Source organism: Benincasa hispida, chromosome 12 (genome assembly GCF_009727055.1).
Source record: "Benincasa hispida cultivar B227 chromosome 12, ASM972705v1, whole genome shotgun sequence".
Taxonomy (NCBI): domain Eukaryota; kingdom Viridiplantae; phylum Streptophyta; class Magnoliopsida; order Cucurbitales; family Cucurbitaceae; genus Benincasa; species Benincasa hispida.
Genome location: NC_052360.1, coordinates 5,756,568 through 5,773,161, shown reverse-complemented (window position 1 = coordinate 5,773,161; position 16,594 = coordinate 5,756,568). Strand labels below are relative to the sequence as shown.

Sequence of the window (16,594 nt, the reverse complement as noted above, 5' to 3'; positions counted from 1 at the left end):
TTGGGTGACTTTTAAAAATGCCCACATCTTGAGAGCTCCTCCAGTTTTACAAGCTTGAAACAATGTACAAACCTCAAAACACTAATCAATTTCATTGGGCTAATTAAACCTACTTCCCAACAAAATGACACCTTTACATAAATTTAAAATTACAAGATCTACTAGGCCTTATCATTAAACAAAAAGCTAATTTCTTTTTCCTCTCCAACTCTAAAACAACACTCAAAAAAGGAACAGAAATCAACAGGTTGTAATTGGATTTTCAGTAACTAGGCTAGAGAAGTTAGGGGAGTTGTCAAAAAAGGCCAAGCAAATGCAAAACCTCTCATTCTTTGCTTAGTGACTACTTCCAAATATAACAAAGCATCAGAGTCCCAATAGCACCACATTGAAAATTATAAAACAAAAAAATGCTGCCCAGACTCTATATAACAACAGATTTCACTTTCCTGAGACTGAAACGTTAAGAAATCTCGGGATCATCGGCTTTCCTTGTTCCCCTGCATGACTTGTCTGTACTTTGGCAAACAATTTTAACAAACCGAAAATGTTAACAGACAAGTGATAGCCTAAGGGATGGAGTTGTTGGGATATGTGTGCACGATGCCCATCGTATAACTGATTCGGTCACAATGAGGTTGAGCTGATCGAGCTCGCCAAGTCCGATTGTATGATTCCTTTTGCTGGGAATGTTGGTCCCTCTAGATCCACCTGGTCCCCCCTTTCGAGTTTCTTTCCACTCCAATTCTCCAAACCTGTACTTGGCTGGAATTGTAGGTTCCAGGAGAAGAGAAAGCTTTCTCTTGATTGGTTCTGCATTTAAGATAATATGGTCCATCGTAATTGGTAAAACTAAAGAAATCATTTCCTACTAAATGATATTCAGAGAAAGCCCAATTAGTTGTTGCTTTGAACTAGCTATTGATAGCATTTCAAACATGAAGTAAATGTTTTTTGTGGATAAGAAACTGTTTCATTGATTGATGAAATATCTAAAGGCATACAAAAGAGTCTTGATTAAAGGGAATACAAAACATGAATGAAAGATTGCATCTAAAAGTTTTCGTTTTCCTTTTTAGGCTTGTTCAGAGTTCGTTCTCAACATCTTCTTTTTCACTTTTTTACTATACCACCATCCTAAACCTATAATCAATATAATGAAAAGGGCCTGAAAGAGAGAAAAAAACACACCTTCATGAAGCGCTTCTGACAGTGACAGATTTGCTTTGAATCTCATGGAACTGTTTCCTTGATCAACTGTTGAACATGGACTGAAGAAAGTAAAACTGGGAAGCTTTGGAATTGGGGATGAAAACTCGGTGGCTGTATCTAACTCAACGCAACTGCTGAAAGAAAATCCTCCTGGAACAGAACTAGGCGTGCCACCGTTATCTAAAAGGAATGAAGAGAACGATGATTTGCAAGTGAATACAGGTGAATGTCCCATTTGGTCCTCACAAATAACAGGAGTTCCATCACTGAAGCTAAAATCCCGATTTCTCATGATGAATGGAGCGGGCGAAGAACTTATGCCCATTTCCACCCATCTGCAATCTCGAGCATCTAGCTTTTCCTGCTCTTGAGATGCTTGGGCAGCATCTTTCATCCATGAATGAGCTACATGAAACATAAAGTATGTTTGCCTTTCAGAGAAGAAGAAATAAAGAATGGCGCACTTTGTTGATATGTAATGCATAAGCTTATTCCAAAATTGAAAGCTAAAAATAAGCATAGAATATATGTCAGCAGGAATGCTCAAGGGTTGTCTTAGTCAATGGTCAATAAATTGAGAATTTTACATAATCATAAATGTTTGTTCGTCACACCATGCCAAATTCCCAAGTAAACAAACCTTTCTAAAGTGTGACATTAAAGGATAAAAAGTACACAATGAAAATAATGGTTTGCGATGTTCATGTACCCATTCCCCGGTCCACCAAAAGGGCGACAATACAGCTAATCTAATCTAACTTTTGAACATGGACAGTCTTCCAACATGACGATAGGACCAAATGTATTGAAATATAAAAGAGATCAGAACTATACAATAAACCAAGTGTTTCAAGGTACTTGGATTCTCTTTTCTTGAGATCACTCTGAAGCCCTAATTCATTCGCCATCCCCCCTCCATTTATAACCAACAAGTATAAAAAAACTCCCTAACTAATTACTACTATACCTTTAACAGCATTCCTATAACATAATGTTGGCAATGTGGAAGATGCTTCTGACGCATCCAAGAACCAAATCTCTTGCCCTTTACTCTAAGTTCTTGATTGTTGTTTTTTCTTACATTCTTACTCGATTGTCTAAACAGAAATTTGGCCAAAAAAGTATTAGGATTACCTAGAACTTCCTTAGCAGTGAGCCGCTTTGAAGGATCCATACAAAGCATCCTGGAGATCAAGTCCTTTGCATATGTTGACACATGATCCCAAAGATTAGAAGGAAAACGTAAATCTGCAGCTCTAACAGCTTCAAAAATTCTTGATTTCGTCTTACCCCAAAATGGGGGCATCCCACTGAGAAGGATATAAAGAATAACTCCAGCACTCCAAACATCAGCAGCTTGGTTATAGCCTCCTGCAAGGACTTCCGGGGCAATGTAAAATGGACTCCCAACAGTACCATGCAAATTCTGACCTGTTGTCAGAGGACAAATGGTCACAAAACAGAGTTTTGAATGATGGTTTTTTAGTTTATGTTAAATACTAATTGGAGAAGAAATTTTGTAGATAAGTTACCAGGTTTGATATAGGTTGCAAGACCAAAATCTGCCAACTTAATTGGAGATGAGGAGGAGGTTGTGGCTAATAGAATGTTTTCTGGCTTTAGATCTCTATGAACGACACCATTCTCATGACAATATTTGACCACTTGAATTAGATGCCTGAAAATAACCCGAGCATCAGATTCCGAAAACCTGCCATGCTTCTCCAGCTGGTGGAAAAGCTCCCCACCAGCACATAACTCCATTAACAAGTGCACACATTCTTCCTCCTCGTAGACTGCCTTTAGATTTACAACATTTGGATGCCCAGACAATCGAGACATTATTTCGATCTCAAGCTTAACACTGTGCACATCATCAACTGTCATCAATTTATCCTTGGCAATGGACTTGCAAGCCAACATTTCGCCAGTCAGCCTATCAGAACATGATCGAATCACACCAAATTGTCCCCAACCTAATCGTTCCCCTAAAACATACCGATCTTTTAAATTTCCAACTTGTGTAGTTTCTAAAATTGTTTCACTCAGGCTTGAAACTTTGAAACAGTTGTAGAATTGTATAGACTGCCCAATCTGGTCACTTTCAGTTTCAGCTAAGTCCATACTAGGGCAACAGAGTTTAATAACAGGACAGCTGAATTAACCTCACTAATATATCCTAACTTATCAAATCTCCCTCAACGACGTTTCAGAGACGATGTTCCTGAAACGTCTTTCCATGAATAATTAAACAACAAACATAGAACAATGCAGAGTCATGACCTCATCCTGGACCAACCAGGTTGAGCTGAGATACCAAGTTAATTTGGCATATGAAATCCAGGTTCTGCATCAGCTTCCAGGTATTACCTAGCAAGTAAACTGCAAGAATTACTCGTCAGATAGCACAATCAAAATCTAACCAACTTCCCTCCTCTCAACTTCCCCAAAATTTTCAAAATTCAAACACACCCCATCATCAAAATTCAACAAATTAATTAAACAAACAATACATTTCACAAAAACACTACAAGAATCACAAGCCACTAAAACGAACTTGAAACTCAAAAGCTGCAAAAACACCCACAATCACACACACACTTCAACTACAGATGAAGATCGAAACAGACCCAAATGCAATTAAGTCCAAATTCGGATCAAGAGAAGATACCATACACAACCCAGCACGATCATAAGTCCAGTGGGGGAAAAAAAACAGTTAAAACATCAGAAAAACCCCAAAAAGAAATACAGAAAGCGCGTACCAGAAGCACCATCCGAGCTCGATTCTTTCAATCAAATGACAGAAACACAACAAAAATCGAGAACTGAGAGAGGGAAGTGAAGAAAAAAAAGAGAAAGAACTCTTGAAAATGCCATGGTGGAACAAGTCCAATCCATTAAACCTCCGTTGTTCAAACCCAGTCTTCATTTTCACACTATTTCAAAAAAGGCTCTTCTTTCCTTTGCCTCCTTCTTGACCGGCTACCGGCTAAACCCGACTCCATTTCCTCCCCCACTTAAAATTAATTAATTAATTAATTACAATAACAATAATCATCATTATGAAAAACACAAGCATCCAAAATAAAGCCCATGGAAAAAATCACGCCATAAAAGTTTGACACGTGTCGTTTAGAAGTTCTTTATCCATATAAATAAATTTTAGCGTAATTACGATTTTGTCCCCCACATGTACATGTGCCCAAATGATGGCCTCGGTTGCAATACAACTGGAAACAGCATTATTTATTTATTTATGAACATTATCTCTCCTTTAAATTCAACCACACTTTTATGGATATTATTATTTCTCTTTAAATAAATAACTTTTTGCACATATAATTTGTTGTGTGACTTCATTTTTCATCTAATAAATTTTAATTAAACCAAATTAAATATCTTATGAATTTCTTTTTCTAGTGGCTGGTTTTTTGGTTACTTGATTATTTACTTGTTATGTTCGATAATACATTTACCAAAATTTGAACATTTGTATTCAGATTTTTTAATTATTATTTTTTTAATAAACTGGACCATGAACTTTATGGTTTTAATTTGCAGTGTACTTTGAATTTTTAAATTATTTAGTCTCTATGTAAAAACATAATATTCATGCATATATAGATAGGTATACTGTTTAGAAACCCATTTATTTATAAATTTCAAATACTAAGTCTTTACCTAATAAAAATTAACATTTATTTTTGTTTTTTTTTTTCACAATAGAATTAAATTGTTGTAAATTTTATAGTACGGAAACTAAATTGTTAAACATTAAATTGGAGGACTACAATGTTACGAAAATCGAAAGTAAATAGATTAAATTATTATAAGATAATGCTAAATTGTTTTGTTTATCCAAGTTTAACAATAAAAATTATCCTTTTTTCTTTAAAAAAACAAAAAAGTATTTTTTTTAGCCATAGTTTTATTGATAAGATTTTAGGCGATTTATTAATTCTCTAAACTTTTTGAGTATTTATCTGTTAACATTATTTTAGTTTAGTTTATAATTGAATTTACTTACATCAGAATCAAAATTTTAAAATTTAAAAGATACTATATAAAGAATCTAAAGTGATATATATATCTATATATGTTAAAAAGAAATAAAATAAAAATATTGGTATTATATACATAAGCATGACGAAAGTTCTCAGTTTGAGGAAAACTTTTAAACTGGATGGTCACAGTACAGTAGCTATCACATGACCTGAGTTATAATATATTTCTTTAATGTGATTCCGCCACGTGGAATAATTTCATTGGCTGTCACAACTTTTGATTGTACCGCACTGTGAGAATAGTGGTACACGATCCCACTTGAATGTGAAATTATATATGTTTCCAAAAATAATAATAATTATCTTGAAATAGAAAATTCGTGTATGTAATAGTAGTAAGAGATTAAACATTTTCTGGTTTTATTATTTTAAACATTTTAAAAGAGAATATGTTCGGATTTTTTTAATTTGAAAAAAGAAAAAACACAAAATGTAAAATTCACATATGATTGAAAGACCATTTTTGTATAAAAATATGGCCTACACTCCGAAGGATATTTCTAGAAAAAGAGGAAGACAAGGAAACGTTGTGATGTGAAACACAATAACTTTTCTAAACTCAAATATTTGAAATGGAATCTCTTTCACTCTCCATTTAACTATTTTAGTGTTAGGAAAAAATATTAGGTTAAACTAATGGTCAACCAGAGATGTTCATTTTTTTCTTCTTCTTCTTCTTTTAGAACTTTCATTCAAAAACTAACCAGAGCCACAATCCTTCAAGAGTAGAGGAAAACCAATTTGAGATAAATAGAGAATCCCCAACCACTTTGTCACACCCCGCTCCAGACCACCTTCTTAACTTAGAGAAAGGCGTGACTACAGCAGTTACCAACCCTTGGGCTGACACTTACTGCCTAATAACTCTTTGCAGAATAACTCTGATACCAATTGTAATTCATATGCAACGGGATGTCTTTAGACCCAAAATTTATTAACTTAGAAACTTAATATGTTAAAAGTATTTACAACATTAGATTTACAAGTCCCAAAACCCACAAACCCTAGTCCATATATGAACAATAGTAACATGTGTACAATATTAACTCTAACCACCTAGCAAACGGTTACAAGTCTTTTGGTCCTTTAGTGGCGGAGCAGATACTGAGCTGTCTTCAGAGGATTTGACCGCTATCTATGGGGGGGAAAAACAAAAAACATTTGAAAATGGGGTGAGCTTACGCCCAGTGAGTGACCGAGAAAACATAGTAAATTCTCATGCATAATTTCAAAAAATAGTTTATCTGAAATATAAACTTTTACAACATAAGTACTTTCCAAGCGTAAATTATATAAAGCTGTTTTAAACAAAAAACAATAAAATCATTTCTCAAATCAAAGTACTGTATAACTGGTAAAATAATCCTAACATCAACTACTAGTCCAGAGAGAACCCTTTTGCTCAATCTCTGACTTTATTCACCTGTGGCCCCACTAAGTACCTTCACACATTAGGTACTACTGCTCAGATACCTTCTCCTTATACTTCAGTATCGAGCTACAAGGATACCTTCTCCAACGTACTTCAGTATCCCGTTGGCTTGGTACCTTCTCAAACGTACTTCAGTACCAATAGATACCTTCTCCTTGTACTTCAGTATCTAGTTGGGTGGATGCCTTCTCCTTGTACTTCGGCATCGCATTTTACCAAAACTATTTATAAACAACTTTTCTCTTTAAAGCATGTACAGTATAATACATATACAACATGGCTTTAAAGATGGTAACGCATGCTAGATAAAATCAATACATATATATATATATGTAAATAGTTTTTCAACAATATGCATGCATTCAAATCACAATTCAAAGTTGCTTGGAAACCACTTTAGAAAACTAGTAGGCATGATAATTATTTTCGCAAACATGCTTTTTGTAAATGTTGTAATAAAAAAAGTTTAAAAACATTTAGTTCGAAAACATTTTAGCCACTCACCTCGAACTCTTAGGAACTTTTCACTCTAGTAGCTCCTCGGGTCCCTTTTTCACCCCTAGAATCCAGATTCAACTTACAACTTAGATTACTCATAGTTTCGAACCTTATTTGAAAATATTTCCTTCTACAAACTTATGTCTTAGGAATCTTATCCTAAACTTTCAGCTCAGAATTCCTCGTGGTTTGGCCGGAATCTCAAAATCTTCAAGACTGGCCTAGACTGACCCGACAGTCTGACCCTTCTACTTTCTTCTCAACTTCCAGCCCAGTTTCTTTGAGCCTTTTCCTCCGGCAGACCTACTCTGAAAACTAGACTTTCAGAGCTTTCAGATGGCTTTGGAATCACTCCAAACGCATGAGTAGATTGAAAGATCTCCTCGTCCAAATTTGACACATTCTTCTGAACCCTCACTGCCCTCTACTTTCTCTACGAAATTTATGAAGATAGAGAGTCCCACATACGAGAAAAGGTCACAAATAGAGTTAAACCAAGTAACATTGCAAAGGCATAATGATTTGTGTGATTTGAAAATGAAATCCTAACTCCCTATTTATAGGCGTTCAAATTGCTCGTGGGATTGACAGCACTTACTTGGCTGCATGGCCAAATGTTTAATCCTCCCTTTATCAACGTAAGTTGACTTCACCTTGGTTCAATGTGTTCTTCCCAAACGCATCCAACACAATTTCTTAGGGTTTAAGAATTTCACTTAATCGGACACCTAGATTTTAATTGACGTTTTCCCTTACGTCTTCAAGCTTTGTTTGTATTCAAATTAGGGTTTTTAAATGCATAATCCACCCTAATGCGTCCAAATACATCGCCCAGAAGCTAGCTCGATCGTTCAATACATAGGCGAGGTGTGGGCATGACGTTCGAATCGGACAAAGCAAGGCTAATGCATAGGCGCTCTCGCTCTTTCCGCTCTCGGCACTGTCGCTCTCTCCACTCTTGGCAGTGTCGTTCTCTCCCACTTTCTCTCTGGTCTCGCTCTTTTCACTCTTGCTCTCTCCAGCAATCTCGGTAGTCTTGCTATCTCCAATCTCGCTCTCTCCTATTTCCTCTCCAATCTCGCTGGTCTCGATCTCAATGATCTCGCTGATCTCACTTTCAATGATCTCGCTCTTAGCTACTGCGAATTGTTTGTCTCCGTGCAACTTCTACAAGTTTTTTTTCTAGATTTTCCCCAAAATAATTTCCCATATTTTTCTCAGTTCTTCAATCCTTTCTTCATCCATAATGCATTTCATATAACTTCTCTATACTTAGCCGAAATTTCCCAAACTCAATTTCCATATTTTTCTTTTTCAAATCCCCATCCCTTCTTCACCATTTCATACTAACTTTCTCATCAACCTACTCAACTTATATACAAATTTAAATAGGGACACATAATTAAGTGGAAAATTAAGACAATTTAAATAAGAAAACACATAAGTGTAAAATTGGGATTCGGGGTTCACACACTTATTCTGAGCCAAAAGAAGAAATAGTTACAAAAGAACCCACCCAATCACCATACAACACCATAGCACGAGCCAAATGGTGGGGCAACCCATTTGCAAAACGTGTGCATCGACCAAAGGACTTGACATGAGCCAACACAACCAAGCGCTCAATCTCCTTAACAAAATCCGATAACTTCGATAAATCCTAACTCTTATTTTCAAGATTAGAGCAACAAAAGAAATTGAAGATGGAGATGTTAGCATAAAATCTTAATATCTATACTGAAGAGTTAAACCCTAGGATCATTCATGCCAAATTATCAAGAATAATATACCGGATTCCATTGCAAAATTGATGATAGCTTCATAGATGACTATGTCTTCCTCAACCAAAACTCTGAATGCCCTTAGTGGGATCTCTCTCTAGATGGGATTCAAGAAAAAGTGAGTGCTTATTATTTTGGTATATTAGGGACCATTGCCCTAAGGTCTCTTTATATACTAGTTCAATTAGGGTTCTCATTAAACCCACTAGGAATGAGCTTCTACCCATTAAGTCCATACTCAATTAGGAATCTAGAGCCTTAATTAATTAGATCACATAATAGGGCCCAATCTAATAAAATAACCCAATGTGATAAATTATTAATCCACGTACATATCCCATACTTTAATTAAACATATTATTATTTAGATATGTCTAACAATCTCCTCCTTGGACTATGTCTATGTACCTAATATAATTAAATCACATAAACCTTAAGCGCACATAAACATGCCGTTATTTCAATAATAGAATTTCTCTTTAGTTCAATTTGGTCCATCTCCTGTATTAGCACGGAATCAAGTTGAAAGATCTCTTACTAAAGAGTTCCATGAGCACGTTCGGATCGCTCCGATCTCACAGTGACCGAAATACAACAATATACATTCAAACACACAGTTATGCAAACAAATCTTAATTAACGACATGCTATAAACAAGATATACCAAAGGAGAGAGTGCCATACCAGTTGAAGACAATCTTCAATCTTTAGAACTCAATGCAACGGAACCTTCCACCCGATTAACCAACGCCCAACAGCAACGTCGACTATAGCAACACGAACAACCGCACGAACACGAATGCTGCAGGGACGACACCACCAGAAAAGAGCCCCGGGTATTCTCGGAGTGAGAATCCAAAGTGTGATCTTTGGTGAATTTGGTGGAGGACGGAGGAAGCACGGATCGTGTAGGTGATAAGCAAATGGGAGGGAAAAGGCGCTATCGCATAGCACGATGCTTATCGTTTAGGAGACACTACACGATTGTGTAGGTTTTACTGAATGATCGTTTAGGAAATGGTATACGATCATTTAGCAAACTCGGCACACACTACAATTGTTTAGAGAAGCTATGCGATCGTGTAGGAACTAGTGTGCGATCGTTTAGGCGCGAGATGGACAATCGTTTAAGCGGAGAGTGACTATCGTATAGGCTCTCGAAATTCTTAAGCGATCAATTAGCTTTCACCAACGCGATCTCTGTAATTTCTACTCGAACGACGATTCAAAATGAAAACTATTTTCATTTTAATTCATCGGTTACAATAACCGATGTTGGCCCAATAACCCACATCCGAACGTGAAAAATTGGCTTAATTATCATATAATTAATCAATTAATTAATAATAAATATAATCATATTATAATTTTTACCTATAGTTTGATATCACATATCTACTATAGTATTTTCTCCACTACTTGATATAAATCATATTTATATCTAATTTTCTCCAAAATAATGTATCTCATATATTTAGCCAATTATATCATATAAATTAACCAGTCCAATTATATCATATGTAATCGAACTTCCTCTTGTCAATTTGAACATTTCAAATTAACCCAAACACTGGTTCTCGACTTTGTCCAAGCTACCCAGGGGACCTAATGAACCTGTGGCTCGAAGCTCCAATGATCTGTGAATAGCTGACTAAACTCTTTAGCCACAAGATCCACCATCCGTTAACTGCCAGGAATTCCACTAAAGACCAAAGGCTAAACTCTTCTTACCACAGATATATTTCTGTGTCCATCGGATATAACCAATCATGAGTACAATGACCCTTCACAGATGCTCGTAAGTACAGCTGGATCAAATTACCATTTTGCCCCTGTAGTTACATCTCACTCCTTAAGTACCACTGATTCCTCTAATGAACAATACAACATAGTCCAACTATGTGTGAACACCTCTCGAGCCAAGAAAGGTGTATGACACCACATCGTTCAATCCCCCAGAATCAGCCCTTAAGGGAGCTATCTATCTACTTACCCCTGCCTCGAGGAAGGAAGGAATTCCATCTTGTGTAACTGAGTTTCCAGCTCTAAAATCAGACGAATCCCCAAAATGGTAGGTTTGAATCGACGACCTGGCCAGTCGCACCCATACAAATCAAAGGATCGCCCTCAATGGCAGGAGTTCTCAACTCTCTTAGGATTGAGGTCATGTTACCTATGGTCATCCCAGTGAAGTGAAGTCTCTGTCATGAACGGTGTTATATAATGAGACGTTAACACTTTATGGTCAGGTCTTATACAAATTCTTTATATAGAACGCCCCCGCTCGCATGTCCCCAACACGAACGATCAGAATCAAACCATCTGTGACAATCACAATACTTGTGATTATTCCACAAAGCGAGCCGCATCCGTAGCATTACCAGGATAAGGTTTCCCTCCTATATCCATTACTACAAACCATTTTGGCTATCACTCAAGACATGATCCACTTGTATGTCCCACATACATGCTTGAGTCACATACAGATAACTAGGGATTTTATGTTTATTGGTTTGTGGTAAAGCAAATAAAACAAACAACTGACAAAAATACAAGATGTGAAGTAAATATCATATATTTTACAACACAAACGTTCATACAAATTGTTTACAAACTACAGGACACGAGATTTTAGGGTATCAACCCCAAAACAAGGTGGCTTTCGTCACTACCTTGTAATTAAACCTTCCTTGATCACCAATTCCAATACATTCAATTACATAGATCAAGCATGGATGGATAGCATGGAAACCACATGCAAAATGATCTAGATCATGCATGTTTCCAATTGGTCCAAATTCCTTAATGAGATCCTTCTTAAAACTTTATGCTAAACCGCTTTTGTAAAACCGCATGCATGATAAACAAGTTCAGATATAAAACTTAACCATGAACTTTATTCTATATAGAAAATAAATAAATAAAGGTCAAAGAACATCCTTAATAACAAACTTCTACTAAACCATGGAATCAAAATAGTGACTGACACCTATGTGAGCAACATGCTCATGAAAAACTTTAGATGGTAAACCTTTTTGTCAATGGATCTACCACCATAGAGTTTGTTCCTATATGTTTTATCGAAATTTGACCATTCTGAACTCTTGCTTTAACAACCATAAACTTTATGTCTACATGCTTTGATTTTGTATTGCTTCTGTTGTTGTTGGAATACATTACTGCCTCCTTATTGTCACAAAATAATTTTAGTGGTCTTTCTATGCCAACCACCATTCGTAGCCTAGTGACAAAATTTTGCAACCATATTCCATGATTGGATGCCTCATAACATGCTATAAGCTCCGCAACCTTGGTATGAGAAGCCATAAGTGTTTGTTTAACACTGTTCTAGGATATAACTCCTCTAGCCAACATGAAGATATAGCCTGAAGTGGATCGCAAAATGTCTTGGCATTATGCATAATTAGAATCAGAATACCCAATGATCTCCAAAACTTCTAATCTTCGATAAGTGAGCATATAATATTTTGTTCTCTGTAAATTTCTCATAACCCGTTTGGCTGCTTTCCAATGATCCATCCATGGGTTGCTCAAATATCTGCCTAACACTCCAACTATGAACACAATATTTGGATGCGTACATACTTGAGCATACATTAGACTTCCAATGGTCAATGCATAGGGAACCTTTGATAACTGGTAGAAATACAAGTATTACAGCTCAAATAAGTAAAACAATGAGAGAATGCGATGGTAAAATAAACAATATCATGTCCGAAAGCGCTAATTTGAAAGGAATTGCGATCGCAAGCTGAGAAACAGAGCTTATCTCTAAGATTTGGGTTTTAGATTACTCTCTCAAGTATGCCTAAATGATGAATGATGCGCTCTTAGGACAAGGTAACCAAATGAACTTGGTTGACGTAAGGTTGTTACTATCCCTAGTGAACAACGCAAATATTGCTTAATGCGACTAACCACTTACCCTCCCGGATAGTTGGTTGTTGCTGACTTTACTCATAGACAAGCATTGCGTTAGCCTATAAACAGGCGTTGTTGTAGCTTCACACTAAGAAAATAAGGTTACTCACATACTCATGCAATGCACACCTCTCGATAGGTTGCTACATGCTTCATATCCCTAATCCACATGACTAAGTATGCAATACCCAAGCAATCCCACTAAGTGTTGCAATGAAAGTAAAGATGCTAAGCAAGAAGATGGAGATGGAGTTGAAGGAATAGAGAAATGTATTGAAAACACATTGTATTAATTTCTTAATTCAAAATGTCATACAATACAATATAGGAAAAGAAAGGAAAAAGAAATGACCAGCTGGAAGCAAAGCTTTGCTTCCAGCGAATGTGCGACAAGGCTGCTAATGGTGCCATGGATGGGCGGAGGAGCTGACTCTCTCGAGATCTAGCTCCGATCGTCACTCAGAATGGATGAAAGAGGTGAAGAACTCTCAGCCATCTTCTCATGCAGTTTGTCTAGATCGCGGGGAAAGTCCCCGGTTCACAAGGATCCTCCCTTGGATGACTTGGAATTTTGCTCATCAGCTTCTATTTATAGAGTTTGAACCGCCGACAACATTAATTGAACTGCTCTGAGTCTGACATTCGGTGTGTCAGTCTTTTCTGAACCTCTGCCACCAATGGCACGGTAAGTGAAATGTCAGCATCAGCTTTAGATTTTCTCGAGGTAGATGCGTTGATGCGTTCATTCCACCTACCTTGTGTTGATCCCATTAGAATGCGTTGTTACGTAGCCGCAATCATTCAATGGCCGCATTCGCTTAACACCGTAACTCTATATGATGACCGCAATCACTTGACGAGTGCAACTCCCATGTGATGGAATGCATACGGGTGATTATCGCAACATCCATGCATTGATCGATGTGTTTGCCTTTGCGATGGAGTGTTTCTCCACATGCGGTTGTCTATGCGGTGATCCGATTTTCGCATTTGCGTTCATTTCCTACATTGGCTACAAAAATAGAACATCGAACGCATAATTAACATATAGTAATGGGTTAGCTGAGATTTGCCATGCTGATCGACGCAAACTCATATTCTCGTGAATTCCTATCATGATCGACGCAATTTCTGCATAACAACCTTCATAATTCTAAGTAAAAGGACTAAGATGGCATGCATTTTTGCATGTCATCACAAGCGTTCATCGCATAAAAGCAGTTAATTTACCTATTTTGTGCAAGAACAATGTGATGGCACATAAGAAATTGTGATCCAAAGGAACAGATCGTCAATGCGCTTGAAGATTGCGATCACAAGACATGCAATCGTCAGAAGCTTCTTAAAAAGGTGGCTGTATAAAGACTGCGCATCAAGGTGACAACATAATAAATCATAATGGGACGGAAAGCTGATAACAATCGAATCCGAATTTAGTTGACAAGCCGTTAAAAGCCACACTGTAGCAAATACACTCAATTTTCGTTGACCATTAATCGATGCATCAGAGCAGAGGAATTAATGCCGCCCATCATTACAATCATTAGCAGGAAAGGCTGCTTCACCTTGAGCTCTATAAATATCGAAGGTCACCAGTGTAAAAGAGGTTACAGTTATGGAGTCTTTCAACTTTTTAGAAGGCTAATTAATTAGTCCATTCTCACACACTTATACTTAGAGGATGGAGATGAGCAAGGAGACGAGAAAGCCGAGAGATCATTCCCAGAAAGATCGAGAGACTGCCAGAAAGCGTTACAAAGTAGAAAGGGTCAACACTTGGAGGAGTAAGAATACACATCTAGAATAGAGTTGGAGTGAAAAAGAACAGTGTAAAAGGCCACGGGAAGCAAGACATTGCTTACTGGGCTTCTTATCTCTCAAATCCATTTGTTATTTTGTATTCAGTACTTTATTTACAGAAAATGAAATTCTCATTTCAATCCATGTTCAATCTTTCCATTCCATGAATGAGTAGCTAAATTTCTGAATGGGTTGAAGTACTTAGCTAGCATGACTTAAGATTTATATTTTATGCGCTCATCTTATCTTATGTATGCATCATTTACCCTTTGGACATACTTGAGAGAGTAGTCTAAAGATAGAATCTAGACTTGAGAGAGTCATATTAGAATCTAGGCTTGAGAGAGTCAGATTAGAATCGCATAAGCAAGAAATAGAAACTTAGACATAAGTTCTATTGCTATTTATACATCGTATGCGTCCTAGAAATAGGAATGATTGCATGCGGTCACCTTGTTTTATGTGTGCATCATTCATCATCGCATAGAAAAGAGTAGAGGCTTAGACATAAGTCTTATCGGCTGTTTCGTATACACATCGCATGTGTCCTAGAAATAGGAACTATGGCATTCTACATTGAGAAATGACGTACTATTATTTGTGTGTAGCATGATCGCATAACTTGTGCACATTCTTAGGAAATATTAGCTAAACCCCTTCTCAACCCCTTCATCGCATACTCATTGTAACTTTACGCTTTCATCAACTCTGCGTTTAACTCCGTCGTATAGGAAAAATTCTTACTCAAGCACTACCCACTTCATTTATTTACCACCGCAATAGAATCGAAGAGTCTGTCGCATATTTACTTAGTAGACCCCTAGATACCAGGAAACCTAAGAAGGCTTATACTTGGGTCTTGTTAGGAAAACTTGCATGATCACCGCATAACACACATCACTGCAAACTCACACCATAACACATCACAATGTCATGCATCAAGTTTTTGGCACCGTTGTTGGGAACTACGGTATATATTGCGCTCACAACAAACCTCTTTGATTTTCTTTGCAGCTTTCGACCTCTGTGCAGTGCCATTCCTTCAGTAAGGGAAGAAGCAGGCGTCACATGAGCGAAGGACACACTCTTGAGCCAAACTATACCCAGAGATCGAAAGAACATTTCGAAGAAAACATAGACACAGACGTAGACAACAAGGAAGAACTCCTAGAATGGTTGAACAACTGGAAGAAAGAGCCGCGAATGCAAACAACATAATAGCAAATCCTATCCTTCTGTTGAATGATCGCAATAGACCCATCTGGGACTATGCGTCACCCAACTTGTATGATTTCTCCGTAGGAATCATGAGGCCAGCTTTGGATGGATCGAGGTTCGAAATGAAGCTGGTTATGTTACAAATGATCTAGACAGCAAGACAGTTTGGTGGATGGCGTGGCGAAGATCTGCACGCCCATCTCCGGAGCTTCATTGCAATTTGTAAGACTTTTGTGTTCCCTAATATCTAATATCTCTGCTGAAGAAGTTCGACTCACGTTATTCCCATTTTCATTATACGATAAAGCAAGAAAATGGGCATACTCTCTCGAACCAGGGGAGATAACTTCATGGGAGCAGGTTTTTGAGAAGTTTATGAAGAAGTATTTCCCTCCTACAGAGAATTCCAGAAGGAGGAAGTTAATAACAAATTTTGAACAAGAAGAAGACGAATCGCTCAGCGACGCGTAGGTGAGGTTCGAGAGATTAGTGCGAGATTGCCCGCACAACGGATTGCCAGATTGCCTCCAGATGGAAAATTGCTATCATGGATTAAATCCTGCATCACAGACAGCTGCCAATGCGGCAGCAGCAGGTGGTTTGCTAGACATGACTTATGATGAGGCTAAAAACATTCTTGATTG

The 16,594-nt window shown here is 37.2% G+C and overlaps 1 protein-coding gene across 2 annotated transcripts; it reads right to left on the bottom strand.

Annotated features, from left to right (window-relative positions):
- Positions 1-289: 289 nt before the first annotated feature.
- On the bottom strand, positions 290-4,141 carry LOC120067815 (calcium-dependent protein kinase 26). 2 transcript variants are annotated; one of them, XM_039019407.1, is made up of 5 exons: positions 3,978-4,141; positions 2,745-3,594; positions 2,347-2,643; positions 1,192-1,617; positions 290-813 (listed from the first exon to the last, which is right to left on the bottom strand). In XM_039019407.1, the coding sequence occupies exons 2-5, from the start codon at positions 3,334-3,336 to the stop codon at positions 551-553; spliced, it is 1,578 nt and encodes a 525-aa protein (XP_038875335.1). In that variant the 5' UTR covers positions 3,337-3,594; positions 3,978-4,141; the 3' UTR covers positions 290-550. The 2 variants fall into 2 exon arrangements, with proteins under 2 accessions (XP_038875335.1, XP_038875336.1); XM_039019408.1 differs by having other exon boundaries at positions 2,745-3,582.
- Between the last annotated feature and the right edge of the window lie 12,453 nt (positions 4,142-16,594).